The sequence below is a fragment of the Simochromis diagramma genome, unplaced genomic scaffold (genome assembly GCF_900408965.1).
Source record: "Simochromis diagramma unplaced genomic scaffold, fSimDia1.1 OVJJ01000336.1, whole genome shotgun sequence".
NCBI lineage: Eukaryota > Metazoa > Chordata > Actinopteri > Cichliformes > Cichlidae > Simochromis > Simochromis diagramma.
Genome location: NW_024386968.1, coordinates 390,176 through 418,054, shown reverse-complemented (window position 1 = coordinate 418,054; position 27,879 = coordinate 390,176). Strand labels below are relative to the sequence as shown.

Genomic DNA, 27,879 nt, shown 5'->3' with positions numbered 1-27,879 from the left:
TGGATTTGCACTCATGATCTAATATTTCGATTAAACGTATTTCAAATTCAGTCTCCCAGTAAATTAATAGCTAATTTCCGAAGTACACAAGGTATTGTCCATGGTGTCCTGTGCTAAGGAGTCGTTGTTGTGATGCTGTGGTCTGTTTTTTATGTGCTGCTCGGGAATTCAGTGACACTGCACTGTTGTAATTGATATAATTTTTTTAAATGGTAGAAGCGAGACTGACAGATCAGCCAATGGTGATAAATGATAAAGGCTTTTTTTGCTGGTGTTGTTGAACGCTGACACGTCCTACTGGAAGCGTAAGCCTTGAACGTCTCACACGCAGACATTTTTTTGCCCCTCCTCCACATTCTGCCTCGTTTCCCTCCGTCTCCGCTCCGCTCTCAGTGCTCGGACATAGGCTGAAGGTGCAGAGCCGAGTCCCGCTTTTGAGGGAAATTCGAGGAAAGTCAGACGTCACAGACACCCTGATAGACCATTACAAGAGAAACCCATCCGAGACGACAGACGTTTCGCCGCTTCTGTGCAGTTGTGTTGTAACTTATATAAAATGGATCCAGTGACTCAGTCCGCCCAGATATCGTCGTCGCAAGGCTTTGCCGATGGACAAAATTCTGCTACCAAAGAATCAAAGCTGTCTGGTAAGAAGTAACCAAAGGATACGGTAGCTAGCTAAATGTAGAGCTTGATGCGTGTTTTATTCGTACCTTACGTTAAGCTGTATGTGTTGGGCTTTTATTTACACGCATGAATATCGGTTAACGTCCAGTTTATAACGCAGTAACGTAATGACTACAGCCATTGTAATGCTGAACGCCCTCACTGTGTCTCCCGCTGCCTGGATGAGGAGCTGATTTCAGCTGTGATGGGAGACACCTGTGGTCGTGGATATTTCCTGACACACGGCTGCCAGTCACGCTCCGTGCAGCTGTGGCCTGCCTGCTGTCTGGGCTCGTTTTAGGCGAAACAACAAGCTAACACGGTGTTTGAATCCCTCTTTTTATTTGGCCTTACTGACAAACAGGAGCACAGCAAGTAGGCGGCCCTGCAGAATCAGGGATCAGATTTGACAGACGGTAACCAGCCTGCTACTGAACGGCGTAATACTGTTGAAAAGGCCTCGTTTAAAACAAAGGGAACGCATCTGATTAAAGTACGTGTGCGTGGGACGTTTGATGTCAGCTAGATTTAAATGTGAATCCTGCTGTCCGATTAGAGCTACATTCTTATTCATAAGTGCAGAAACATTACATGACGGGTTTTTCTGCTGAACGTTGTCGAAATGTTGCGTTTGCCTGCAGTGCAGAGGCGTTGTCACTGTGCAGTTACCACAGAGAGGCACCTCTTAAAGGCACATCGGCCTTTTGCTGGCACTGCCTGGATTATGGGAGCCAGATGAACATCAGCATGCCCGACGAGCTGCGGCACGCTCATTTACTACTTAGTTTATAGCTGTCGTCAGCTCCACTTCCACATGGAGCCCGTTCTCAAACAAAAACTCACAACCTGGATCTACAGTTTCGCCATCACGCCCTCTCTATATCCGCGTATGAGGCTGACATGATTTAAACTCCATGGTTGCGCCACCTGAATCCTACAAAGCTGAAGCCCTGAATCATAAGATTGTAGACTTTCAAGAAATGCAGCAGGTGTGGTGATGCCAGCAGCTGGATCCTACAGGGCGTGGCACATTCTTCCTGCTGAAGTAGATAACTGTGGTTTGGCAAGTTTGCAGAAATTTCCATGTAATGCGTAACATGATAAATAATTAAGGACAATATATTTAACAATAAATGTTAAAATTCAGTATTCGTATAATCGGATTATTCAACAGTTACAGATGGTGCAAGTAAGTTGAGTTGTCTGTGCTTGTATGAATCCTGGAAAACATTGTCAAGTTAGTGTGAGGTGTAACTGGTTTGTTTTTTATGAATGAAGCACTGAACTAACTCGCCTGGTGTTTAGACTCTGATCAGCAGCCTGTCTGCAGAGATGCTCCTCTACAAGGAAATAACTTTGTCATCCTTTACAACTTTTTTCAAATGCTTGTTGTTAGTGTGTAATATGTGTTTAGGGTTATCACAGTACTATAACTTCTTAATTGATATTCATATCAATAAGTTTGCAACAGTATCAACACTAGCAGAATAAAAAAGCACTAGTACCTACTCGGCCTGACTCGACTCAGTTTTTATGGTTTTCCATTAGCTCGTAGTCCCTTTTCTTTTAGTACCTACTCGGGTTCCAACCAAGCAGAGTCGAGCCAAAAATGTGACAGACTTCTTGCCACTGATTGGCCAGGAAATGACTTCACTAGATGAGTCATTAGAGTGACTCCTGCACAAGAATTTAACCCGACAGCGAGGTTTAACTCTCTCTTGTTTGAGTCTATGGAGAAAACAAGACGGAGCAGCAGGTATACCATCAGCTCAACACTTTGTTGTGTTTGTGTCAGGGATAAGCCACCCACACTGAGGTGGTACTCTAATGGAAGACGACCGAAACTGAGTAGACTCGAGTTGAGCCGAGTAGGTGTTATTGAAAATATAAAGGTTTTAATCTCTCAATTTAAACATATTTGACTGCTCCTTGTGTCTTATCTAATTAAACTACGTGTGTCGTTTGTCATCACTAACGGATTAATTTCTGGGCACTATCCCACGAATCCTGCAGAATCTTTTTTTTTAAATATTTTTTTTATTGCATGTCCAATATGCAAGGTGGTAAGAAGAGGTTAAATTTGTGTGCACAGAACTTAAGACCTTTACCAATACTGGCCTCATTTCCACATTAGTAAATGAGGCCAGTATTTTTAGGCTGTCAGAGGCTGTGCTGTGCTTTTGCTGTCAAATAGAGCTGGTGAGGAAGGCTGCCACTGTTTGTCTAGTTGCTCGTAGACTTTTCTTAGCTTTAATCTCGAAACCTAACAATAACATAATTGTGTCTTTGTCTTAAATTACACCACGTTGACATTACAGGCAGGCAGAACTGATGTTTGCTGCCTAGTTCCTACATTAATGTTATTTTTTTATTATTGACCTTGGCCACTACCTTAATGTTAACTAGGGATGGGAATCCCAGTAGTCCGATTCCTTCGATCGATCCCGCTTAGCTATACTTGCACTCCCGCTACAATCAGCTGATTTCAGGTCGTGTGTCGGAGGAGAATAATAGTGGGGCAGTCTACAGCATGGACATTACTTTTATTTTTATTGCACAAAAGGATAAGAGCGCGACGGTAAAGTGAAGACTGCAAACAACTGCAGTATACTTGTTAACACAACGTTGGCGCTTTGCAAGCACCTGAACTTCAACAGGTAACAAACCGACGAGCAGCCAGGCTGCAGCCTCCGTTTCTACCTGCTCATGTTTCTGCTAAATACTAAGAGGAAGATATGTGTGTCCTCATTAGGATAGGGATTTATGTTGGTGTGTGGGACTGTAGCCTCAAGTTTATGCTGTTAATTGGTAATTATGAGACTGCGCGTTTCAGATCATTTTACAGAGTAACATGAAAGTAACTTAACAAGTAGTGTAACGAATGTCTTTCTCCTGGGAGTAATTAAGTAACGGACCTCATTACATTTAAGAAAAGTGTTCTGTGTAATACGTGCAATCAATTTTTTTGAGTAATGACCTCAGCAATGATCACAACAAAGATGGGAAATACCCACAGCATGCAAAAAAGTCCACTCGGTATGTAATTAATTTGCATGAATGTAATGTCTTTGATATGTTGCTTAGAGATGGTGGTGACGTTCAAAGTGGAGCCAATGAGAGTCGATAATGGAATCTGAATTGCTAACTTCTTATCAGTTCCCATCGCTGCGTGGGGGATTTCGCCCAGCCAAATGTGTTTTAAAACTTGGAGGAGAGATTCGACAGCATCCCTTTGGGGGATCCTGTGGGAGGTGCTACTCGAGTATCTGGCCTGTTGCTGTGAGCCATTCAGTCCCTGTGTAACCACAGCAAGAGCTCGGTCCACGTTGTCAGCAATAAGTCAAAGTTGTTATTGCTCATAATTCACAGAATTTGTAAGTGTAGGCAAGTGTCTGAGGCCTCTACTTTAGTGGCGTCAGGATCGCGGTCCTGCTTTTTGCAGATGATGTGGTGCTTTTGGTGTCAAAGATTAGATTTTGAGACGAGTCCATGAACATGACTTATTCCTGAATAATGTTGGAAAATTCTCCCATGATTCTGCTTCAAAACAGCATCAGCACACTGCATCTTTCCCTGTGCTTAAGGCCCAGTTATTACATGCGTTATGCTAGAGTTGTATTGACAAGAGAAAATTATTATTGTAGTTTTTGGGGATTTTTTTTCTTTTCAGGATCTCTCTTTTTTTTTTTTTCTTTTTAGAGAATTGTTGGCTACTGCAGCATTTTTCCTGGTAATTGTCTCAGGATTTTGAGTCTGTGGATGTCGGAGCGAGCAGATGTCCTGGCCTGCCCAGTTTCTATCTGTTGCTCAGCCCATTACACTTGAGTTCCACAGTGGTGATTGGCTGTAGTCACAAAGGAAGTGGCACACTTTGAAATGGGGACCTCATTTCTCAAACTATGTTGCATCATATTTACAGGACGAGTTGGCTTTGGAATCCATCAGAGTATCGCTGCAGTTTGTGGTGAATTTGTGCAGCGCTCATCGTAATCATCAGCTCATAATTTGATGGTTAAAATCCTCTACTGCGTGCATTCTTCATATTGCATCATGTGTGCAAACAAACATTCGTTAGTAGTGAATGTTTAACCCCCATCAGTCTGTTTTCCCTTCTCTGCTTTGCTCTAATGCAGACTGCAGCTACTGCAGTTGACAGTATCCAGGAGTTAGTGATGCGCTACCTACAGCCAGAACCTTCTATATGACTTTGTTTATGATTTCTTGTGAGAACGGTTCACCACTGAGCAGTTAAAAGTGAAGCACACAATCGAAGCTTGAAAGAACAGTGAGTTCTTTCAGCCCCCATCCCCCTCGCTGGCTCTCTTCCTTCTTTGCCAAGCTGACCCTCCTCTCTCCAGTCCCTGCTGAGGGTCACAGAGGCAATCAGATAGCCCTCAGGGGTGGACAGTACAAGATAGCTCGAGCAGGAATTGCAGGCATGGCAGTAGAGCCTCCCTTCACTTCCATTCAGGCCCTAAACTAAGAAGCTAGAGTCCATTTTTTCCCATGCCGGTCTGTGGTATCTGGATGCTTATTGTGATTGCATGGAGCCTCGTCGTATAGGCACTCTGTTCCAGATCCATGATTTCTGCAATAAGACATTGGTTAAAGCTGCACTAATGACTACTTTCTATTTTAAGGAGTCATTTGTGGCTACAGATCCACAGAGAATTATCTCTAACTCTGGAGTTCACCTTAGCTCTGAGCTGTATGGCCTCCTTTAGCTCGTAGTTTGTTTTTCACCTTTTAACTGGATTTCTCAGCTAACGTTTATGCAAGGGGACAAAAACGGTAAACAAGCAGCTGTTTTAGCTAAAAGGCGAAACTCTGTGTATTGTTTCTGCCATCCTCTTTCATATGTAAAGTGTTGTTCTTGTTGTGTTTCCACACTTTTTCAAAAAAAAAACAACTAATTTTTACGCATCTCACAATTTGTGACCTGATGTATGTGCAGATTTGTAGGTGTTGATTTGTTGTACGCAAGCAGATATGAATGAAGCTATTGAAAAACATAAACTTGCATCAGTGGTTCATATGGATTTAGCTTGGCTTGGAGTGCCTGCAGCACTTTTAAGGTTGGTGGTTCGATCCCTGGCTGTTCCCAGTCTGCATGCCAAATATCCTCGGGCAACATACTAACCCCGGGCTCCTCTCCTGTCAATGCAGCCATTGGTATGAATGTTTGAGTATTAGAAAAGGCACTGAGTGCTCAGGTAGAGTAGAAAAGCACTATGTAAGAACCAGTCCACTTACCATTTAGTTCTTGCAGTCTCGTTAAAGACCAGAGGTGTGGTGTTTTGAAAGGGTAACAGTAACATGAATCTGAGAGAAGGAATGTTGCACCACACCAACCCTAACCTGCCCCACCTGTTCCACCTTCAGTTGAGCTGAAACAAAAGCAAACGCCACACCTCATCTTTACGCAGCGAAAGTTCCTTTCCCACAATTCAAGTAGTCGTCCAATTTTGATTGATGACAAGGAAGAGTGAAGCATGAGCTCCTATTGGCTTCCACTTTACCGTGAAAGGCAGCGTTCACAGTAGAGGTGGGAATCACCATATATCCCACGATACGATATTATCACGATACTTAACGCACAATACGATATTATTGCAATTTTTTTTTAAATATTTTGCGATATTCAGATTCTGTACATAAAGGTAAACTTTATCAATATTTATTTTATCTAATATCAAAGTCTCGCACTCAGTCTTTCTCTCATTTCAGTCAGTTTTATTGTTGACAAACTGAACGGTTTGTATTACAGTCTAGTCCAACTTAACTGAATGCAACCATCTGGTACAATTATAGCTATTCTGAACTATGCAATTTATGAAAACTATGCAGCCCATTCAGCAACTGAAGAATTTGAATGTAAATTAAAACAATATAACTTTACATTAAATAAAAAAGTTTTAAACTTAATTAAAATAAGTAAACTGTCATGTTTATTGCTGCCATAAAAACAAGTTAAACACATTTGGACAGTGAAGGAATGTCAGGATTCTTGCTCAGAAAAAGGATCAACATGCTCTGAGCACAAAAACCGTTTTTGTAACAAAATATCGATTTCTGCTGTCCCTGTATCGATACATTATTAGCAAACAAAATATCACGATACTACACAGTATCGATTTTTCCCCCCACTCCTAGTTCACAGTGGAAGATATGAAGTTGGGGTTGACTAAGAGCGAGTGGACCCCAGCATTTTTACTTTAGGTAGATTCTGTAAGCTGGTTGGTGGCATTTAGTCACATGCAAAGCTTAGTGCAGGCCCGCTTTACATTCTGGTCTTGTTGGAGGTTGTTGCAGATGGAGCGCTGTCCGAGCTAGTCTAGTTTTTACACACTTGATTGGAAATCTTATGTGGAGCTCCTTTTGTGTACCAGGGGTACGAATAATCCAATCGTTCTATCGTACCAATGACTGATAGAATCGTCCAACCACAAAGTAAATGTTGTGGCGTAAATGCAACAAAAACTGAATTCACACCCTAAAGACCAGTTTCTGACCGATGGACCATCTACAGTTCAGAAGAATGGCTAACACTCCCACAGCGTTGGTTATGTTACCTTTGTTTGTATCGGTGAAGTAGAAATGGAACGTGTGCTGTTTAGGTTGTAGCCCAAACCAAGCTGCAGTCCAAAGTATGTGGAGATGGGTACTGGACAGAGCTGTGGAGCAATGACTGTGTAAATTAAATGTTTGTGTGTGAAGCTTCTGTCTCTTCGAGTGCTTTTGTCTGCTTGTTGAGTACATTGTCTTGATTTTTTCCTGCGTAGCAAATATAAGTGCATGTGTTAAAGTTTTTGTAAGTTTGAATGAAACGATGGACGTCTGTAAGCACTGGTTTGTTCTGGTCCTTATGTGAAGTAGTACATGTGTAGAGTTGTTAAGGCTGGATAAGTTAACTTTTCTTTTGAGTGAGGACGGTGGATGGAGATGTTTGTCTTCTTCTACGATGATTATTCTTCTGTCCTCTTTATTTTTTCAGATTCCTTTCTTTCCTCTTCGCCTGTATCTCTCATTCAGTCTCCTCAAGGCAAGTGTATGGTTCTCTTCGATTGCTCGCCTGCTCTCTCTCCCTCTGCCCTGTACTTTCTTGCTGCCCTGCTGCTGTGCAGTTCTGCCTCATGCCTCTTTCTAGTGCCCCTCTCCTGCCAAATAAGAGCCCAGTAAAAACAGCTCGCCTGCAAAGAAACAGCATAGGTGGCTGTGGCCCTAACCTGCTCTTACCCCGCCCCTCCTGCAGACCTCAGTCTGTTTTCAGCATTCCTTTAGGCTGCTGCAGTTATTCTAAGCTGACCAGTCAGCAAAGCTCCCCTTGTTTTCAAGGACTATTGACTGATTGATTGATTTTCTTTTCAGGCTCCTTAGACACACCTATCCATTGCCATAATCTGAGCCACAACAGCTCTTGTTCACATAGTCATACTGTAGAGTTAAAATAACGTCTCTTGCCACGAGTCACTGGCACTCTCAAAGCCTTCCTTGGGCCATGTGAGAACTCACTGCTGCTTCTTCTTGCCCAGAATTGTACACTAAGAGTGTTGCTCATAAAAGCCTCTGTCTGCAGCTGCTAGCAGTGTGATCCATCTCAGTCTTTGCTGCCTGCTAGCAGGCATTATTTAGGTCAGCATCGCTCACTGTAGGTTCAAGATAATCCCGAGATTGCCACCTTATTTTAGGAAGGCAGAGAAGTTCAAGTTCACATTGTGCATAAAGGACCAGAAATCTAAAAAAGGATGAGGTTGGTGTCTCAGGGGAATGATTCTACCTTCCTGCTGCCCTAGTATCTGAATTCCCCTTCCCAGTTTCAGTCCTAGAAGCTATTGTGTACTGGAGGATGAGTGGCACTGGAGATATCATCGACCGCCCAGTGGCCTGGGTCTGCCATTGCCTGTAGCTCATTCACCCTCCATCCCACTACCTACTTACGGCTCTATAGGCTTTGTGCATGTCTCACATCATTGCTTATGCAAAACAAGTAGGTACATTTTTCCTTAACCCCCCAATTTAGCTTCTTCGCTTTCTGATTCTTTTTGAACTGTTGTTTCTATCACCGCCAGCATTCTTTACTTGTTTGTTAGACAAGCCTAGATAAGGGGTAGCGTGAGTGATAAACATGAGCTGCACCAATACAACACACAAGCAGCCGCCCTGAGGTTTGACCGACTATGACCACACTAGGGCTGCCACAAACGATTATTTTGATAGTCGACTAGTCACCGATTATTTATGCGACTAGTCGACTAATCAGATCATCATCCACTGGACGTAAAACTACAGCTTATTGCACCAGCAGCATCTGCTCTTATATAACTATCATTAGCTTACAGCTTTAAGCTTTTAAGGTGCTAACTAAAAATAAAGACAAGATGATAGTTTATTCAATTTTAATGAAATTTGCAGATTGTTTCGGTAAAGTTTAATAAACTCCTTGCTATCTAAAATATAACAGGAGTATATTCTCCAGCATCTCACACTTCTGATAATCAGCTGTCTGCTTTACGTTTATTCAGCTGTGTAAAAACTATAACTTTAATCTCAGCCAAACCGATTTACTCAGGAACAAATAAAATACTAAAAAAAAAGAAAAAAAAAAAGCCAAACAACAACATTTTTAATTTATCTAAGTGACTCATATATATTTAACCTGAGTCGCGAAAGACGGCGGTGGGTTTGAAAACAATTTGCCGGGAGTCCGGTGTTCTCACGGCACTAGTGACCTAGCCCCCGGCTAGCTATCGAGCTAGTGGGTAACAGACGTCTCCGAAAACGTCGGAGCGCTTTTGAAAATATGTGGTGTCCTGATAAACTGAGCCGATATTTGAGGTTTACACAGCTACATTCTCGCCTGAAAATATGTTAAACGTTTATTTTGTGACCCAGAAAGAATAATAAGAGTAATATTAAAACTAACTAGCTACCGCCATTGTTGGAAACTAAGCTGGGCCACGCTATGAATTCTTGGACACAGCTGCTGCTTCTTCTTCTTCGGGGTTTAACGGCAGCTGGCATCCTTGTACATGCAGTGCTGCCATCTTCTGTTTCAGTCCGTTATTACACTCTTAAATCCTGCTACTTCTGCGTCTTTTGCGATCTTACAAAGCTTCAAACGACACGTCGACTATTAAATCAGTCGTCAACGATTTTGATAGTCGACGTAATCGTGACTAGTCGACAAATCGTGGCAGCCCTAGACCACACCCTGTGGAATTTGCACTCGGACTCACTGGCTTCTCAGCAAAGATACAAACTTTCCACTTTTTAGCTGTTTTTGCAGAATTTTAGTCAATTTTGGACCCAAATCCAAGTACAAGTTCAGTAAGCATAAACAGCCACAAATAACAGCTGAGTCCTGGAAGACTATTTATGTGGCACCTCTGTTGTTGTAAATGGCAACAAGTATTTGAGGGATCAGTGAGAATATAGTTGAATAAGAGCGTGTTAAGTAGGTGAAAGACATTTAGAAAACCAGGTTTTTCATATCGCCTCTAATAAGGCAAATGTAATGAAAAATGAGTGAAAATGTAAATAATTTATACTGTAGTGAGCTCATACACAGACTATAATGATGCTAACATAGACCATCAGACTGCCAACTTAAAAGAAACACCTGTGAGTGAAAGCACAGGTGCACTAGCACAGTGGCAAGGTCCACCAGCAGACAGGTGTGGGGTCACCCACTGGAGCTCACAAATATTCAGACACAGCGCTGCAACCAAATGAAAATATGGAGTCACTCTGGGCCAGTTCATGGTCTCCATGATTTTCCATTCTGTGGCTACACAACAGCTCCACTCAACTCTCCATTAGTGTAACAGCAGATTGCACGAAGCAGAAGGCTACTCATTCCCCATTTGTAAGATGCCACACGATGGCACATGGGGATTATTAATATGCAAATATGGTGACAGTTGTAACTAAACAAGTTCTTAAAGCTACCTTTGAATCGAAGCACGAAGGTCCTAACAAGGAACCCGAGCACTAATGTGTTTTGGGATTTGTTTACAAGTCCAAAGCTTCCGTAACGTCGTTGGAAAGATGGAAAGTGCATTCATGTGGCCTGGTTTGAACAAAGCATTGTATTGTGGTGCAGGGGAGGTGGCAGCTCTACCAAAGACACAGTGGAGCAGTCAGCTGAGTATGGCTGGAAAACTCTTATACAGAGAGCAGGGAGGGGTAGGTGCTGACAGCTCCCCAAAAAGTGGAAGAAAATGTAAGTTTGGAGTAAATTGAAAAGACTGATCAATGTCAAATTACAAAGTAAAGCCTTGGTCATGAGAATTTGGATGTTGCTGTGCACTGGTTATACTGGGCTGATGTTCATTTCTTAAAATATGTGCCAGGTACTTGTCACCATGGGGACTGAAAATGACTCATCTTTGTAGCCTGGAGGATTGCCGAGGGCACAGGGTTACTGCAGCCGCAGTGAGAGAGCCTTCAACACTCCAAGAGAATAGAAAGTGCTTCAGTGGCCCAATTTACTGCTCAAGGGCAACAGTATTATCTAACTCTTCACATATTTGTATAAGCACGTTACATAATCACGAGCTAATGACGAGCCAGTGTTAATTATGTAGAAAATAACTCGACAACTAAAAGGCAATTATGACTCTGGTTTTTTTTTTTCTTGCTTTTTTTTTAAATGAAATTTATGTTAAAAGTTGTAATGAAGGCTTGAATTCATTATAAAAGTCTGTTCTGAACTTTTCCTATAAGTTCACTGTTTAACTTTATTCACCTTTAGTGATGAGTATTAGTAATTGGGCTGCCAGTGTGAAGTGTTTCTGTTGCTGGCCTGCACGTCTTGGATATGTCCCAGCCATAGGAGTCACACACAGGACGTCTTTCATGGTTCAGAGTTGGTTCTGTACTCAGAGCCTGGGTTAAGGGATGTAACCAGTGTTTACTGGTAGTGTGTTTTTGTTTGTGTTAGGGCTGTGCGATATGACCAAAATCCCGATATAAGACATTAATCGTCCCGACAACAATATATATCACAAAAAATTTACATTTTCTGTAAATTCGGTGAATCTTGGGCAGCTTAACTTGGGTAAAGTGTTTCCAGCTGAGCGTTGTGTGCCTGGAGTCGAGTGTTACACAAGTTGAAATGGCCGCAATTGTCTTTGAGTATTTATTACACGGCGTGCTGCGAGGAAAAGCCTGTTCTGACGTTTGACTCTAAGGTTTATTTTTTTGCACCTGGCGGCTCTTTTTAGCTTCTCCGTAAACACTCTGCATACTATTTCACGTGATTCGGTTTATTTTGAAAAATCTCAACAGGATCTTCAGCTTTATTGTGAAAGGTTTATGTGGAAAATAAACAAGCGGACGGCGGAGTCACGTGATGGTTTTACCGTCATTATTGCTAACGACAACACGTAAAAACAGTCGCTTGTCTGTCCACAGTGTGGTTATATTAAATATAAGAGAAAGCGAGAACTTTAAGAAATCCTAGAGTGACCATTAAAACGATGAAAAAAATATTGTCGTAAACAGTTTATTTTGCGACACCACGAAATAAACGATAAATGTTTTCATATCGTCATCCGATATATATCGTTATATTGAACAGCCCTAGTTTGTTTGGGGTTCTTCTTCTTCTATTGACTTGCGCCACCTGTACCTCTGTCAAACAATTAATATTTAGCCCATTGTTTAACAGTGTTCATCCACATAAGAGGTAAAGAAGCTGAACAAATCTGAATTTTAAACCAGCTTTGCCTCATTTAAGTTTTTTTGGTTTTTTTGCCCCCAATTCCTATACAAATATTAATGCTGCCATGTTCCTAGTTTCCTGAGTTTCCATAGTAGGGACAAACAGCTTTGAGTGGTGGTTTGATTGCTTCTTCTTCTTAGTTCCAGTGCTTGACTGTTTGGGGTGAACTCACTTGTTGTTTTTGAAAGAATGCAGTTTTGTTTTGTTTTTTTGAAAGGTAAGTGCTATATAGCTTGTTAGCTAGGCGTATTGTTATGCCTGGTTTTGGAAATGAAAACAAAGGTGATCTGTTGAAGTCAAAGACTGCGTCGTCAGGTTGTGCTCATCCCCTGTTACTTTAGCTTTTTAATTCTGCGCTCTAAGTAAAGGTAACGTTAGTCACTGTTGCGTCGTATGGAGTGGCTAGTATTAGCAAAAAAAATTATATTTTGTGTGTGTGTTTATGTGTCTGAGAGAAATCAGAGGGGGGTTCAGTTGTAAATGGCGGGAGAAATCTCTTGTATACCCTTGGACACAACCACAGATTAATTGAGATGAAATCAGGGGTCGAGTTTGGAAATGGCAACAATGAATATCTTTAGCAGATTATATCTCAGTGGAACTGCTACCAAATCAGTGTTTTCAAGGTGCAAAAGCAAATGTATATTGTTCAAAAAGAAATTGTGCTAAAGTCTGCAAGTGTGAAACAAGTCACATTTGTTATACACACTGCAGTGAACATGCATCATCACCCTGTCCACACATGGTGATTTATATGATGTACTGGTAACGTTTTTATTTTCTTCTGTTGCCTTTTTTGATCATGCTGATAATTCCATTTCCATACTAAGTACTCGTTAAACTTATGAGCAGCATGGAAAAGCTTGGATATCATCCATAGTATCAATATGCCATTCATTTCCATGATGCAGTGCATGAATGCTTAAGCTGTTGCATTAAGGCCTTGCTGAACGATATTAAACTGCACGTGTGTTTAGTGTGTGACGTTTATGACCTCACCTCCTTTTTCCCTCTTGGCTGTCATTCCCCATACACGACATTCCAGACAAAAGAGTGGTTTTGGGATCTGACAAGTCCTGCGAAGGTGTAGCGACATCTCTTCGCTTTCCTTCCAAACCTGGTTCATTTTCCCTTGGTAATTATGGAGGTGAAGCAGGACCACCGGACGCACCGCCGGATTCACCAATAAAGACATCCCCTGTTTCTGAGCGAATAAAGGCCCTGGAGGCTCTCGCTGCCAAGAAGCAGCAGTCTGATTTTAGAAGCGATGGAGGTTTCTCTCTTTTCAGGGACCGCCACCATGAGAAGTCTCCTACTGACAGCTCAAAATCCCCTATTGAGAATCGGATGTCTCCAAATGAAAAAATTACACCAACTATTCAGAAAATGGGAGGTTCTTCTGAGCAGGAATCACCAGGATCCCCCTTTGAAGTTCTTGGAGATTTGAGACAAGTAAACGAGTTTGAAGAAACAGAAGAGTGGATGAAGGCTCATTTGCCACCTGTACCAGACTTAACTTCTGTAGATTTAACTGAAGGCACCAACAGTGTTGAATCAAAGGACAAGGGGACTCGGGTTGTTATACCTACTTCCTTTACGAGTGTCCCTGATGCTTTTATGGATTCTCCCGTGGAAGCTCCCTCAGTGAAAGATGACTTTGATAATGCAAAGAAGCAACCAAACGTTGAGGAAGAGTTTGATTTTAACTTTTTGCCAACAGCGTACATGTGGGATCAGCAGGACAAATCTGATGACCAGCCTCCTTCAAATCTTGACTCAGTGATTGCATCACCTCCTGCAGGCTTTGGCACTCCATGTCCAGAGGCAAAGCAGAATGCTTCAGATGAAGAGAAGGCCTCCCTGACCCGCGACCCAGAGCCCCCAGAGCCAAGTGAAGCAGACAGCTCAGGAGAGTCGGATGACACTGTTATTGAAGACGAGGCGGGTGCCCCTGCTTCTGCCCCCCATCCATCTTTTGAGCCACAACTTTCGAAAGATCCCACCGCTACACCTGCATCTTCGAATGTTCCCCCTGCAGAAAAGGAGACTCCTCCACCAAAGTCGGAGAGGAAATTAATGCAGGTTCCAACAATCAATGTTATTGAGACAGATGAACCAAATTACAGTGAGGAGGAGATGGAAATGGAACCTGAAGAAGAAGATGTGGATTATGAAATTGAAAATCCCCCAGCCAGCGAGAGCCCAGAAACCTCACATTCACAACCTGAAGACACTAAAACCGAACTACCCAAAACGCGTCCCCTGGAAACTGAGTTCATGGAAGGCTACTCGCCTCCATCCTCACCTGTGGATTCTGATGCCGAGTACTCGCCCAAACGCAACATCATTGCAACTTCTCCAGAAATAGACAATCGGGAATCTGCAGCCAAGTCGGAGACCCTACCCAAACCCCCTGCTCCAAGGGACACTGCATCGGGCATCTCCCAAGCACAAGCTGATGAATCACAGATTCCTCCAAGTAAAATGAATGAAGAACCTTCCCAGTTCACACTCACAAATGCAGAAGTGGACTTTCCAGACAATGATGATGAGTGGTCAGACGAAGCTCAGGAGCACACACTGCCCAAATTGTATGAGAAGGGTAATATGCCCACAAAAGAGACTTTCATAGAGACTGTTCCTCTTTCTAAAACCACCTTTATGCAGGATGATATATATGACAGACAATCATTTGATTATGATTATGATGCATCTTCTCCCTTGTACGACATTGACCATAAAGAGCTGAGCAATGCTAAGGAGCGGTTTCTTTCTGATCCTTCCCCAACTGACCCTGATACGCCGAATGCATGCTCTGCACAAACCGATGTTACCGAGGACAGGCGAAGTTTGGGTGATATCGCTTCACTGAAAGATGAAGCTTCCCCAGAGCAAGCTGATCAGCCATCTCTACAAGAATACCCCCCAAATCCTTACTCCTCTTTCCAAAGCGAGGCACAAAGGAGCTTCAGCGAGCAAGAGTCCGATCAGAAAATGAGCAATGACGTTGTTGCAGATGGTGCACAGAATGAGAGCTCCATCTCCGAACCTACAGACAGTTTTGTGGAATTCATGCGGGAATGTCTCAAATCGAGGCAAGATGAAGAATATCCCGACAGCGTGCATCAAGGTGTTCACGGAAAGAGCGAGCTCAACAAAACCAGTTTGCATCCTTCCCAGTTACCGCCAACCGTGGTGCTGGATCTTGAACAAGAACAACTAACTATCAGTGCTCTCAAAGAGCTTTGCAGCAGTCAGGAGGAGGAGGCGGTGAAAACCCATACCAAGGCTTCAGCCCGAGACCAAACTGACCTCAGCGCTGCATCTGTACAGCAGTCTTCCTTAGCATCAGTAACTAATCCTCCATGTTCCCAGCACGTCCGTGCTTATGACAGCAAATATTCCAAAGAGGTAGAAGCTATCGATGAATTGGTGGCCGAGGCCTATCATCTTGCTGAGCATGTCTTGACAGCAATACTAACCCACTTATCAGGTAACATCTCTTTCTTCTGGGCAGCAAGCCTGCTAACCTCACGCACGCTCCTTAGCTGGAGCAACTTATAACTGCCTGTGTAGCAAAAGGATTCCTGTTGTTGTTTATCGTCAGCTTTTTGGCCCTCTCGGCCTTTTTATCTTGGACTGTGCAGTGTGTCATGTCCTGTGACACGTAGCTGAAACTTATCACCCAGAAGCAAAGATTTATATTAAGAGAACATAAATAACTAAAAAAAACAGATCATGCTTTGCTTCTTACTTCTCACTTACAGCGAGGAGAAAAAGAGTAAGTATGATCTAAGTTATTTATGCTTGATTCTGGGTGATAAGTGTCAGCTACATGTCACAGGACGTGACACACTGCACAGTCTAAGATAAAAAGGCTGAGATTTGTTTGTTTTTTTTCTTTTTTGTAAGTGAAAAACCTCAAAAGCAATACAGACAGTGTTGGGGGGGTTTAAACTTAGCAAGCCACTGATATCATGTTCAACATAACAGTGGATTTTGCAGCTGAATGAAATTTCTGTCTACATGATTGTGCTTGGAGTGAAAAGGAGTAGTTGGTGTTTAGAGCCAAGCCATCCTTTACTTGAGCTGAGTTGGTTGTCAGAGTTCAGTGGCATCTAAGAATTACTGAGAAGTGTAATCAAGTCAGTTTTATTTATACAGCAGCAAATCGCAGCAGCAGTCATCTCAAGGTGCTTTATATCGTAAGGTAGACCCTACAATAATACATACAGAGAAAAACCCAACAATCATATCAACAATCAATGCTGGTAAAAACTGCCTCAACTTAAAATGGCTAGCTGCATATCTGATTGTTAGCACAGAGTGTCCAGGCACTCGTTAACACTCGACACTCATCAATCCATACTGAGTACAAGCATGTTCGTCTGTTATCTTCTTTTTGTCCTAACAAACTTTGAAGGGGAAAAAACATTTTTTTATTTTTATGTTTTTAGCTGGATTTTTTTGTTTTTGGGGGGGTTGTGTTGTTGTTGTTGTTCCAAACCACTTACAGGCTCGAGCTCTGTTGTAGAATTCAGTTTGTTTACAGAGTCACTGGAGTTTGAGCTACTTAGAATAAGCTTTGGCTTCAAAGTCTTGCAGTACAGTCAGTCCCTAGTGTCACATTGATAAAGACTATGGTGTGATGGTGAGGCATGGTGTACGTAGTCAGTGTAAAGGTTACCTTTGGGTTTTGGTGATTCCTGATCAGGGTTCTACAGCGTGCCATTGAAGGAATCTGGGTAACTGTCTGCACTCAAAGCAGAGAGCTGTTTTAAAACGGCCTGATTCTGATAGACAGTCTGTACTGTTCATGAGGTGGTCACCAGATACCAGATGGGAAGATATTATATGTGCGCGCGCGCACACACACACACACACACACTGTGCTGGTGTTCTTGAAATTAGAAACCCAGTAGAGTGTGCAGCCACACACGTAAAGAAACTTTAGTGTGACTTTAACGCTGCTATGAGCCTCGCTCTCTGCTCTGTGGACATTTTTGTAAATGTTTGCTAACTGTATTATTAATGAGCTTTGAAATGAAGCTCTGTTTTGCCGCCCCCTCCCCCCACGAGCTTGTGCTATTTTAGTGCTGCTCTGCGAGGTTATTAAGCGGGATATTCTTGGCTGGGTTTGTGTCAGTGTGTGTATCTGATGTCATGCTGATGGGAATTTTGGAAACCAATTCGCAGACCTTTATTTTTTTCTCTTTTAAATATTTATTATTGCTCATTAATAAGGCAAGAGTATTTCTTATCAGATTACGTCAATCAATGGAATAATTAATAGATTAATCCATCACTAAAATAATCGATAGCTGCTGCCTTGATCCTCATGCAAACCCAAAATATCTTCTGTACAGAGATATAGATCCTTTTTAACGTGCCTAACACTAATGTACATAAAAAAGATGAGCATAAACCGTTTAGTTACAAGCTGATTACCGAATTTCCCAGAGGAACCCACCCGAGGGATTAATAAAGTTTTATCTTATCTTATCTTAGATGGAAATGAACCCATTTCACTTTGTTTCCTCTTTAAATGGATTCATCTGTTCCAGCAAACTTTCCAACGAAATTTGAAGCTTGTGTCTGAATGTTGCTGAGAAGTAGAGCAAAGGTGTTCCTCGCTTTTTGCTAACTCAACTTATTTAGAATGAAAATTAAGTGTTAAATGCCAAAAGCAACGTGTGTGTTTGAACTCATGTGGATGTTTTTAAAGATGCATTTGAGGCAGAGTTGCTTAAATCAGTAAGAGTAATATAATCGCTGACGCCCAGCATCCTCATTGTCCTGATGTGCTGTTTAGTCTTACTGAAGGTGAAGGCACTCCGTGAATTATACAGTGTCTTTGTTATGATGGGACGCCTTGTGTGAGCGTTGGTTTACTGCGTTCGACACTCTGAGCAGTTGTTCATAATTGTGCTGGTGTGTTCTGTCGTGCACGACAAAGTTGTGTCGATGGGCGATGAGACTGGAGATTGTTTGTTAGCTGAGGCAGGTTTTTCTGCTCATGTTCCCATTGAAGTATTGAATGAATATCACAAGATTCATATTGAATCTATAGTGTCATGTCACACCTCTGCATATACCAAAAACAACCTGACTGCAACACAGACGAGTGGGCAGTTCATGGGCTAATGGAAGATAATGTGACTGCATTTGAAGAAACTTATCTATTTATATATATCTACGTGTCTTTTTTTCCCCCCGTTGTATCTCTTTGTTGGTGCAACAAACTCCTGTGAGTGAGGGCAGGGGTGAAGAGACGGGGGATTTCTCTGCGAGAAGAGAAGCTGGTCTACATGTTGTGGATTCAGGCAGTTCCCAGTAACAATGTCACCAGTAGCTGGGAAATAATGGTTCAGAATTAAACTGGTCCCAGAGATTAGGGCTCTGCGATATGACCAAAATCTCATATCCCGATAGAAGACATTTATCGTCACGACAACGATATATATCACAAACATTTACATTTTCTGTAAATCCTGTGAATCTCTTATTTTGAAAAATCTCAACAGGATCTTCAGCTCTATTGTGAAAGGTTTATGTGGAAAATAAACAAGCGGACGGCGGAGCCACACGCTGGGTTTACAATCATTGTTGCTTCAGATGAAGAGAAGCAGACAGCTCACGAAAACGCATAAAAACAGGCGCTTGTCTGTCCTGATATCTTAAGTATAAGAGAAAGAACTTTAAGAAATTAAAGTACACTACAGTGACCATCAGAACCATGAAAAATATTGCAGTAAACAGTTTATTTTGCGACACCATGAAACAAATGATAGCATAAAATGAAACGATAGAAGTTTTCATATCCATATATCGTTATATCGAACAGCCTCACCAGGGGTGCAGAGATGCTGCTTTGCTCGGTGAGCCAAAGGAGGACACTCCCTGCATGGTCGCTCCTCCAGATCAATGAAACGGCCTTTAACTCGGTTGTAACTGTTGACTTCTTCCTTTGCCTGCTGAGTTGGCGTTTCCTGTGATGCTGTGGGTTGTGGTGAGAAGGCTGGCCCAAGGAGAACCATTAATGCAGTCATTTGACCTCTTAATTGGAGAAGCATCATGCATTTCATCGGGACCAAGGGACAGGCAGTTTCCTCAGCTCTGTCACCATCAGTCTCTTGCTGTTGAAAGATGAAAAATCCTATTTAAGAATGCATTTATTTACAAAATAATATCAAACTCCCCAGAGAAGTTAACATATTTCTGTTGCTACTGGAAGGAAATGTTTGGCATTCATATTCAAATGCTGTAGTGCAAAGCAGCTGGCTGCCTGCAGTGGCTTCAGAGCTTTCGCTGTATGTTCTCCATCAGCCTCTGTAAGAGTAGAGATCACTTCTCCTCACTTCAGGTGAGAGCAGAGCTGCAGAGATCGCTGCTTGTTGCTCCAACAAGCGTCCCAGCATCTCCAGCGTGCTGCTCCATCCCCACTCCAGTCTATTGTCCATATAATGTGAGGTGATGGCTGCAGCTCTGCATGTCAGCTGCCACAGGTTATAGCGACTCGGCTTCAGATAGGTGCATCTACTAAAAGTCTGACATCTTTGGGTCTCATTGTCCTCGACTTGAACGTCAGAGGTCAAGCTTTCTGAAAATCTCATGAACTCAAGAGCGGTGACGTAGGATGTTGAACGTGACACCCTGGGCGAGTCTGCTAGTTGGCTGAGGGTAACGCCGCTGTTGCAAGTGTCTAGTTGGTGTCCTGTTTAAAACAAAACGATGTGTAGCTGCTTTTCATTGCTTGTGTGAGCGAGTGAGAGAGGCCTATATAACAGTTGCTCCAATTAAAGCTGCTGGAGCACTGAGGCTTGAACTGTCCCCGTGGCATAAGCCCATGTGGTTTCTGCACCGCAGAAGGCTTTTTTAACTGCCCCCTTTTTTCCCAATACACTGTAAGGAAGTCAGTTTCCAGTGTGCCAACCCATCCCGCCATTATGTAACTGCGGCTGTTATGTCTGCACGTGCATACAAACATGAAACGTGTGTTCGAAGTTATTCGGTTACTGTGGGCTGCAGATGCCCGAGGAGACTGATGTGAACACTCAGGTTTTATCTGATCCCACTCACAGAATGTGTTCTTGAAGGAAAATGGCTTCATTTCCCCTGAAATCAGCCAGTCACAGCTGATGTGCTGCGAGTGCCTGAAAACGACCGTCTCTTTGTAGGTAACTGACTCGTCTACAAAGAGAACCAGAGCAGCTCTGACTTCATGCCTGAATCATCTGACCTGTGTTTACCAGACCACCCTCCTGTTGTCTCTCTGTGGCAGCTGGCATGTTTTTATGTTTATGTCCTGTAACAGAGGCCGTGTTACCTTTGGTCCCTGAAACAACACTCCTACTGCTATAAATGGACCAAAACTTTTTACCCTCAGCTGTGAAAACTGCAGCGGTCGGGTGGTGTTGATGCCCACGTTTGTGAATGCGATAACTCAAAAATGAGGCCGCGTGGGAGTTTCAAATTGATCCTATGGCTCCCGTATCAGTACTTTTATTTGTTATTACGCCTTCAGCAAAAATCAGTTTTACAGTGTGAAACTGCTTCAGGCTCAAACCTCTGCAGATTTTTTGGTATCAGACTCATTTTTATAAACTCCAGCAAAAATGAAAATGGATTATTATTGAGCACAATTTGCAAAAAAAAACAGTTTATGCATGAAAATCAACCATTTCCAACAGTGCAGCTTAAGATCAAAGTGTCCCAGGAACGACTTCCAGTAGCACCAGTAGCACCAGTGAAAGGCCCTGCAGGAGGGAAAAACGGTTTTCGCAGATATTGGCGGACATGCGGTAACTCCTGCTGACGATGCGATGGCGTTTATTCCAACATGGAAGCGCTATGAACAGCTGACAGATCAGCAAACGTGTTTCTGGATTATGTTTTTGTTGTTGTTGTTTTTTTACGCGAGTTTTGCAAAGACATTAGTGGAAGGAAGCACCACCTGGTTGAATTCAGGAAATGTAAGTGTAACTCGTCCGTTTTCACATGCAAAGAACAAAAATATTGCTCTCGCTTATTTGGTTGCAAATCTACCGGGATTTAAAAATAGACATGCGAATGGGACTGCGGAGACGCCTGTAGGCTTAGAAGGGTTAAAGGCGGATTAAAGCTGCAGGAGTTTAGGGCTGGAGTCAAATGTATGTTTGGAAATGTTCACATTAGTCCCGTCTTCTCTCTGCAGCTAAGGATCTGATTCACTGGCGAGACCCCAAGAAGTCGGGCGTGGCGTTCGGCCTGTCCTTGCTGATGCTGCTGTCGCTCGCAGCCTTCAGCATCATCAGCGTGGTCTCCTACCTGCTGCTGGCTCTGCTCTGCGTCACCATCACCTTCCGCATCTACAAGTCTGTGGTCCAGGCTGTGCAGAAGTCCAATGAGGGGCACCCGTTCAAGTAAGACGGCCGCAGATGGGAGATTTCACTGCTTGTCACAGTTAACTGCTGCCACCATGACCCAGTCAGGCAGGGTTGGTGTGCTGGACAGCAAAAACTTTGTTTTATCTGTTTTACTGAATAAAGTTGAACCTTGAAGACAATTTAAAAGAAGTGATACATTTCAATATATGATGATGTAATACTCCCCTACCTAACCCAGTCCTATCAAAGGGGATTATTGTGATGATCTGCTGTCATGTGGAATCTGATTCCCACCTTTATCTTGGATAGAAAGTCGGCGCAGCTGTAGGTGCTTTCTGATTGGCTGGTGTAAGTGCGGGCTGCTGAAAATGTTTCGTTTGGTGAAATCAAATCAATTGTGCTGATTTATATTTTGTTCATGTTAGAAGTCGGTCGTTCTCCTCCACACCTTTCTGAGGAATTTCGTCCTTACGTTCCTCGCAGGTCCTTGGATCAGCCGACCAGCTGCTTTTGGTTGTCCCACAAACTAGACTGAAACTTAGAGAACAAGCTTTTTCAGTTGTGGCTCCCAAACTTTGGAATATGTTGCATTTAAATATTAGAAAGGCGTGTTTTTGTTTTTTTTTATTTGTCTTTGTTTTATTTTATGTCAGTGTTTTAGTGCGACTGGTTTTATCCTTTGTGCTCAGCCTCTTTTCCTCCGTCCCTCCACAGAGCACTGATAGATAAGGATGTCAGCATCGCTCCAGAGTCTTTCCGCAAACACGTGGATGCAAGTCTGACCTACATCAACCGAGCTCTGAAGCAGATGAGCCACCTTTTCTTGGTTGAAGACCTTGTGGACTCCCTAAAGGTGAGCAGCTCTGAGCTTGTGCCAGTCGGTGACTGTTTCCTCTTCCTGTCGCGCAGCACCAGCCCCGATCTCTCCCTGCTCGCCTGCTGCAGCCGTTGCTTTGTTGGTGCAATGTTAACTTCAAACCAGGTCACGGTTGGATCGCATCTCCATCCTCAGAATAACCCCAGGATTTATGACCGTGTTATGACTGTGACACACATCCTTATCCAGCTGCAGGGAAGCGCAGACAGATCTGCCTCTAGATCCATCCGGTCCTCTGATTTCCTGACTGGGAATTCCTAAAAATGATTTACTAACGGCTGTGATTTGATTGTTTTATTGATCAGAGCTCGGTCACCAGATGAACCTGAATTATGTGTAGGGCAGATCGCATTTTAAATCTGCACAAAGGCACGTTGATTAGTTTGGAGGAGACTCTGACTTGGAGATAACGTGGTGGCGCCAGGATGAGATGTGAGACGTCTTCAAGAAGCTCAAAGAAGTCCAGTCGCCTTTTTTCTGAGCTCTTTAAATGTTGGAAATTCAATATCAAGCTAGAATGCCTCCACGGAGAGCAGCTGTCAGAGTAAGAGTGCTTGTTTGGACTTGGGCTGCATATCGTCACTGATTTCTAGAATCGATTTCGATTTGAATCGGGGACATTTTGCCTCAGACAGTCAGAAATATTTTAGTTCTGATCACTATCAGTACATATTGTGTCTGACGGGTCGGCTCTTTGTGTTTACGTCAGAGTCCGTGTACCTGCTCTCATTTCCTGTTTCAGCTGTTCGGTGGTTGTTGAAATTTCGTGAGCTTTAACCTGAGATTCTGGCATTTGGGGCAAAATAAATGTAAATTAAAAAATCGATTCAGGATTTTAATGAATCGATATCACCTTATTCAAGCTTTTTCCACTGTTAAATAAACACTATTAAACAGTTTGAAAACGAACACTCAGCCAGGAGAACGCAAATCAAGCGCTCCCTACACGACTAAGGATTTAAGGAGGATGAGTGGCGTCACACTGAGCAGATGTCATTCGTGTGTAAGCGCTGCTTGTTGTTGATCTTCAGCTCTCTGAGTTGCTCTTTGTTTTTCTCGCAGCTGGCTGTGGTCATGTGGCTGCTGACCTACGTAGGCGCCGTCTTTAATGGAATCACCATCCTCATCCTGGGTAAGCTTTGAACCGCTCACTGTTCATGCACGCCGTGCTGCGTTCTCATGTCGGTCAGGTGGTTGTGTTGCTCTGGGGTCAAAGAGCGACTCCAAGCTTTGCACTTGCTCTGCAGGATCTGCTGTCGGCTAACGTGTTTCTCTCTGTTCTCCAGCCGACGTCCTGCTCTTCACGGTGCCTCCCATCTACGAGAAGAACAAGGTGAGTCTCAGGCTTCCTGATCAGCTCAGCGGTGTAAACATGGCCGTCAGCAGTGAGTGCAGTCTCATCACACACTGAAGGCTTTGAGGCGCTGACAACATGAAGTCATTGGCTCACTGAGGGGATTGTAGTCACGGACTGCCAGGAATGGCAGGCACCATCATCTGTACTGGTCCCAGTTTATGGCTCACAATAGGTTAAAATTAACCAGTGTGGTTGCTGTCAGTGACACGGTCCCTGAATGTCTTTGTCATCCACTGTTCTTTCCTGAAATGTATATTACGTGTAAAAGGAGAGCCCATTAGGGTCGGGTGATAGGTAACAATTTTCCAACCGACACTCGTCAGTCCAACAGGTGACATATCCACGCATGCGCAGACTTTGTGATGGGCGGAGCCATGTAATCGTGCATGGACTGATTTGGGCGTTTACAACACCGAAAAAGTCCAAACACGGACGAACTAATTTCCCGAAACATTCGGGCTGTCAGCGTTAACGATTAACGCGATTAAAATGTTCATGCGTTCGACACATCTGGAGCGCAGAACGAACAAACTTTGGACAAACTGCCGAAATTTCAGGGATTTAGACTCAGTCTGCGCTCCAGATGGTTAATTGGTAATCGCGTTAGTCGTGATGACGCCGCGTTAACACTGACGGCACTAAAAGAAATAAAAAGTCACCAATTTGGGATTTCTTTGGCTTTAAACCAGATGAAAGAGGTAAACCTGAGCATGCTAGGCTACCAGCAGCTTCTGCAGCTCCATCGACGAGTATTTGGGCGCACTCTGAGGAGGGGCATGTGCTCGCAGATGAGAGATTTTTTTTTTTTTTTATTTTTTTTTCTGCTGACTGCTTCTATTAGCTCCATTATTAGCAAACTTACTCATGAGCAAATAAAGAAAGAAAGAAATCACCCTCGTAAAAACGATCGGCGATGGGCTCAGCCTGTCGTCGATATTCGATACATTCGTCCAATCGCCCGACCCCAGACTCCATCGATTCTCTATCCGTTTTTTGAGGGTTGCAGGGGGGCTGGAGCCTGTCCCACGAGACTCAGGGCTAACACACAGAGACAGACCCATTTAGATTGACCAGTTACCCCACTAACAGGAGACTGACTGCACTTTACAGTGGGTGACTGCAGCAGGTTATTTGATGTAATGAATTTGATTCAGTTTTGTTTTTAGTAAAGAGTTTTTGAAAACGTGGACGACGACTGCGCAGAGAGAAGCTCGATGCGCTCCAAAGGGTTTTCCTTTCTTTGTCTTCCTCTGAGGTGGTAACATCTGCTCTCATTTGTTGTTCCAGACTCAGATTGATCAGTATATCGACCTGGCACGTACTCAAGTCAACACTACTATTGCCAAGTAAGTGTTGCAGAAACGTGTCTTCCGTCTTCGTTCAGAGTCCAGGTTGTTGGATTTCACTCCTGTGGTGCTTTCTCTCCCGCAGGCTACAAGAGAAACTCCCAGGAGCTGTGAAGCGCAGCAAAACCGAATGATCCCCCAGCCCCAAACCAAGCACCACGTCCCCATCATCTTCATGTCCATCACCATATCTTCCCTCCCTTATCCGACTCCCCGGTCTAACTCCTCCTCCCCACACCGTCCACCATCAGCACCCTACTACACTGAAACTTCCTAGATAGAAAATCTCTGAGCTACTCAATAATCAACTACTGTGCAGCTTAACTTGCAAGCATTAGAGGAGAACTGTGCCTGTGCAGACAGGAAGCACATAGCAAGCGAGGAAGTGGCGTAACGGCACGACGTACCCCGGCCTGGCTGTGGACGTGCCGCGGGGGGACGGAGACGGGATCGAGTGAACTAGACTGAATCTATGACCTGGTTTTGTCTCGTGCAGCGAGCAGAGGGTGTACGATGGCAGCTGATGTCACAAAATAGCAAATGTCTGTACTTGAGCCGCATGTTTGCCTGAAGGTAGATGGCAACGTTGTCTCCAAGTAAAAAGTCAGCATCCTTTTGGGTGGTAACAAGTTTCCATTCACCGTACAGACACTTGTCTATGTAAGTAGTTTCTGAAATGCACTGAACTTTATTTTTTCATGAGCAGGTTGAAATAAAAAGGATGGGAACTCTGAGCCAGCTGTGATAATTTGGTCTAGTTCACCTTCTGATCAGATGTAGGTTTCTGTGTTCGAGCACGTTAGCCTCGCGTTCTAAAGGAAAGTCCCGTACTCCAGAGTGTTGAGTTCTCACATTCACTTGTAAATTTTGATTCTTCTTCTCACTTATTACTGCTATTGGTATTAATTATACATTAGCTGCTTGATCTCCCTACTAGCTTGACAGTAGCAATGTAAGAGTTATGTTAAGTGTTTTTGAGCTTCATAAGTTTAACGTGGAGGTCTGTCAGAAGCCTCTCGAGACATGAATCCCTGATTATGAACTAGGTTAAGCAGCACACACTCGGAGCTGTGCCACAACCCTTAACTCTAACGTCCCGGCTAACTTTGCAGACGATTGTTTTGTTGAGTTTCAAAATGACAAAGTGTCAAATGTTTGAATCTTCCAGCATTGTCATGTGTTTTAGTTTGTAACTCGACTTTATTAAATGTCTATTAAACAGAGTTGCTTTAGCTTTGGTGCATTTTAAAAACGTCTTATTAATATTGTTTGGGAAATCTCACTCGTGCGATGCATCGGCTGCGAGTTTAGAGCGTAGGTGTGGGTTTGTACAAACAGGCGAGTGCGTTTTGAATGTAGTGTTGCTGGAGGAGATGGGGCGTGTTACTACAGAGCTCTGTGTGTCATCTTGTTTTTCTTTGACTGCCGTGAAGCGCAGGTGTAAGCTGGAGTCTTTCTATAGGCTGTATCATATTCTTGATCCTGACTTTGGTTTAATATGAATACTCGTGATTGTTGTTATGGTGTTTTTGATCTCCTGTGTCGGCACTACTGCTTAATCTCCGTATTAATTTAAGGGATGAATATGTGGATGGAAATGAGACATAGTGTGTGTTAGTGTTGCTTCGTCGTGCAAGTCTGCTCATCTCCTGAACGTACCCAACGGCCGGCGGCGAGAGGCCGCCCCTGCCTCGTGTGCTCACCGCTCCCCATGCATGTCCTCTGTGTGTTGACTCCTTCTGCATGTGCCGGTGTCTTGTTCGCACTGTGGGCGAGCGAGACATCCACAGGTGTAACTCCCTGTTAGCCTGCCGGTCGGCCCGGGTCAGCTGCCCTCGTGCTGCTGACCCGGGCCGGCCGGCCTGTGTCCAGCTGCTCCGGGTGCAGAGGGCACGGCATGTGTTTGAGCTAATCACACTTTAGATCTCACATAGATACTGTTGTTATGCACCCTCTTTCTACATTTGAATGTGAAGACGTTGCATATTGAAACTTATTTTAAAGTTGTCTTGTCATTCAGATTAGATTTATTAGATGTTAGATTTCTGCATTAAAACGAAATGTTTTAGTTCTATTTCACATCTGCTTATTAATGAAAATGAAGCCGTTGCTACTTTTTAAGGAAACATTTGTAACTTTTATTTTGTCAGCATCTTTGATTCCCCCGTTTTTATTTAACTTTTCTGGAAAGCTCATCCTGACCCTTTAATATTCACCCAGCTGACCTCAGGCTGTCAGTCGTCCCACCAGTATTGCTATGAAACAAAGAGAACTAGCTTCCAGATGCACAACACCTTTTGAGTGTTACGTTCGACTCACGATCTGACCAGAGTGTGTCTGACTTTGATTTTTTGGTTTTTTGTCAATGGCTTTCTGCTTTACTGATATGTAGGTGTTGTTCACTAACATCAGCTGTTCTGTATTGGCTGACTTTGGTTCCAGTTTGTGAAGCTTTGGGAAGGCTGGTGTGGAGGGAAGGACAAAAAGCATATGTGTCTCTGTACTGATGTCAAAGTGAAATGAATAAAAACACCTGAAAGGTC

The 27,879-nt window shown here is 43.3% G+C and overlaps 1 protein-coding gene across 3 annotated transcripts; it reads left to right on the top strand.

The window, feature by feature from the left end:
• Positions 1-328: 328 nt before the first annotated feature.
• Positions 329-27,879, top strand: rtn3 (reticulon 3). 3 transcript variants are annotated; one of them, XM_040038665.1, is made up of 9 exons: positions 329-647; positions 7,661-7,708; positions 13,437-15,884; positions 21,585-21,792; positions 22,471-22,609; positions 23,696-23,765; positions 23,920-23,966; positions 25,278-25,336; positions 25,422-27,879. In XM_040038665.1, the coding sequence occupies exons 1-9, from the start codon at positions 557-559 to the stop codon at positions 25,468-25,470; spliced, it is 3,159 nt and encodes a 1,052-aa protein (XP_039894599.1). In that variant the 5' UTR covers positions 329-556; the 3' UTR covers positions 25,471-27,879. The 3 variants fall into 3 exon arrangements, with proteins under 3 accessions (XP_039894599.1, XP_039894600.1, XP_039894601.1); XM_040038666.1 differs by lacking the exon at positions 13,437-15,884 and having other exon boundaries at positions 345-647; XM_040038667.1 differs by lacking the exons at positions 7,661-7,708; positions 13,437-15,884 and having other exon boundaries at positions 347-647.

What these genes read in the sequence shown, in the direction of transcription:
- rtn3 (XM_040038665.1), top strand. Translation starts at nt 557, where the DNA reads ATGGATCCAGTGACTCAGTCCGCCCAGATATCGTCGTCGCAAGGCTTT. An exon ending in TCTCATTCAGTCTCCTCAAG is followed by an intron (nt 7,709 to 13,436) that starts GCAAGTGTATGG and finishes ACGACATTCCAG; the next exon opens with ACAAAAGAGTGGTTTTGGGA. An exon ending in CCATCTACGAGAAGAACAAG is followed by an intron (nt 23,967 to 25,277) that starts GTGAGTCTCAGG and finishes TTGTTGTTCCAG; the next exon opens with ACTCAGATTGATCAGTATAT.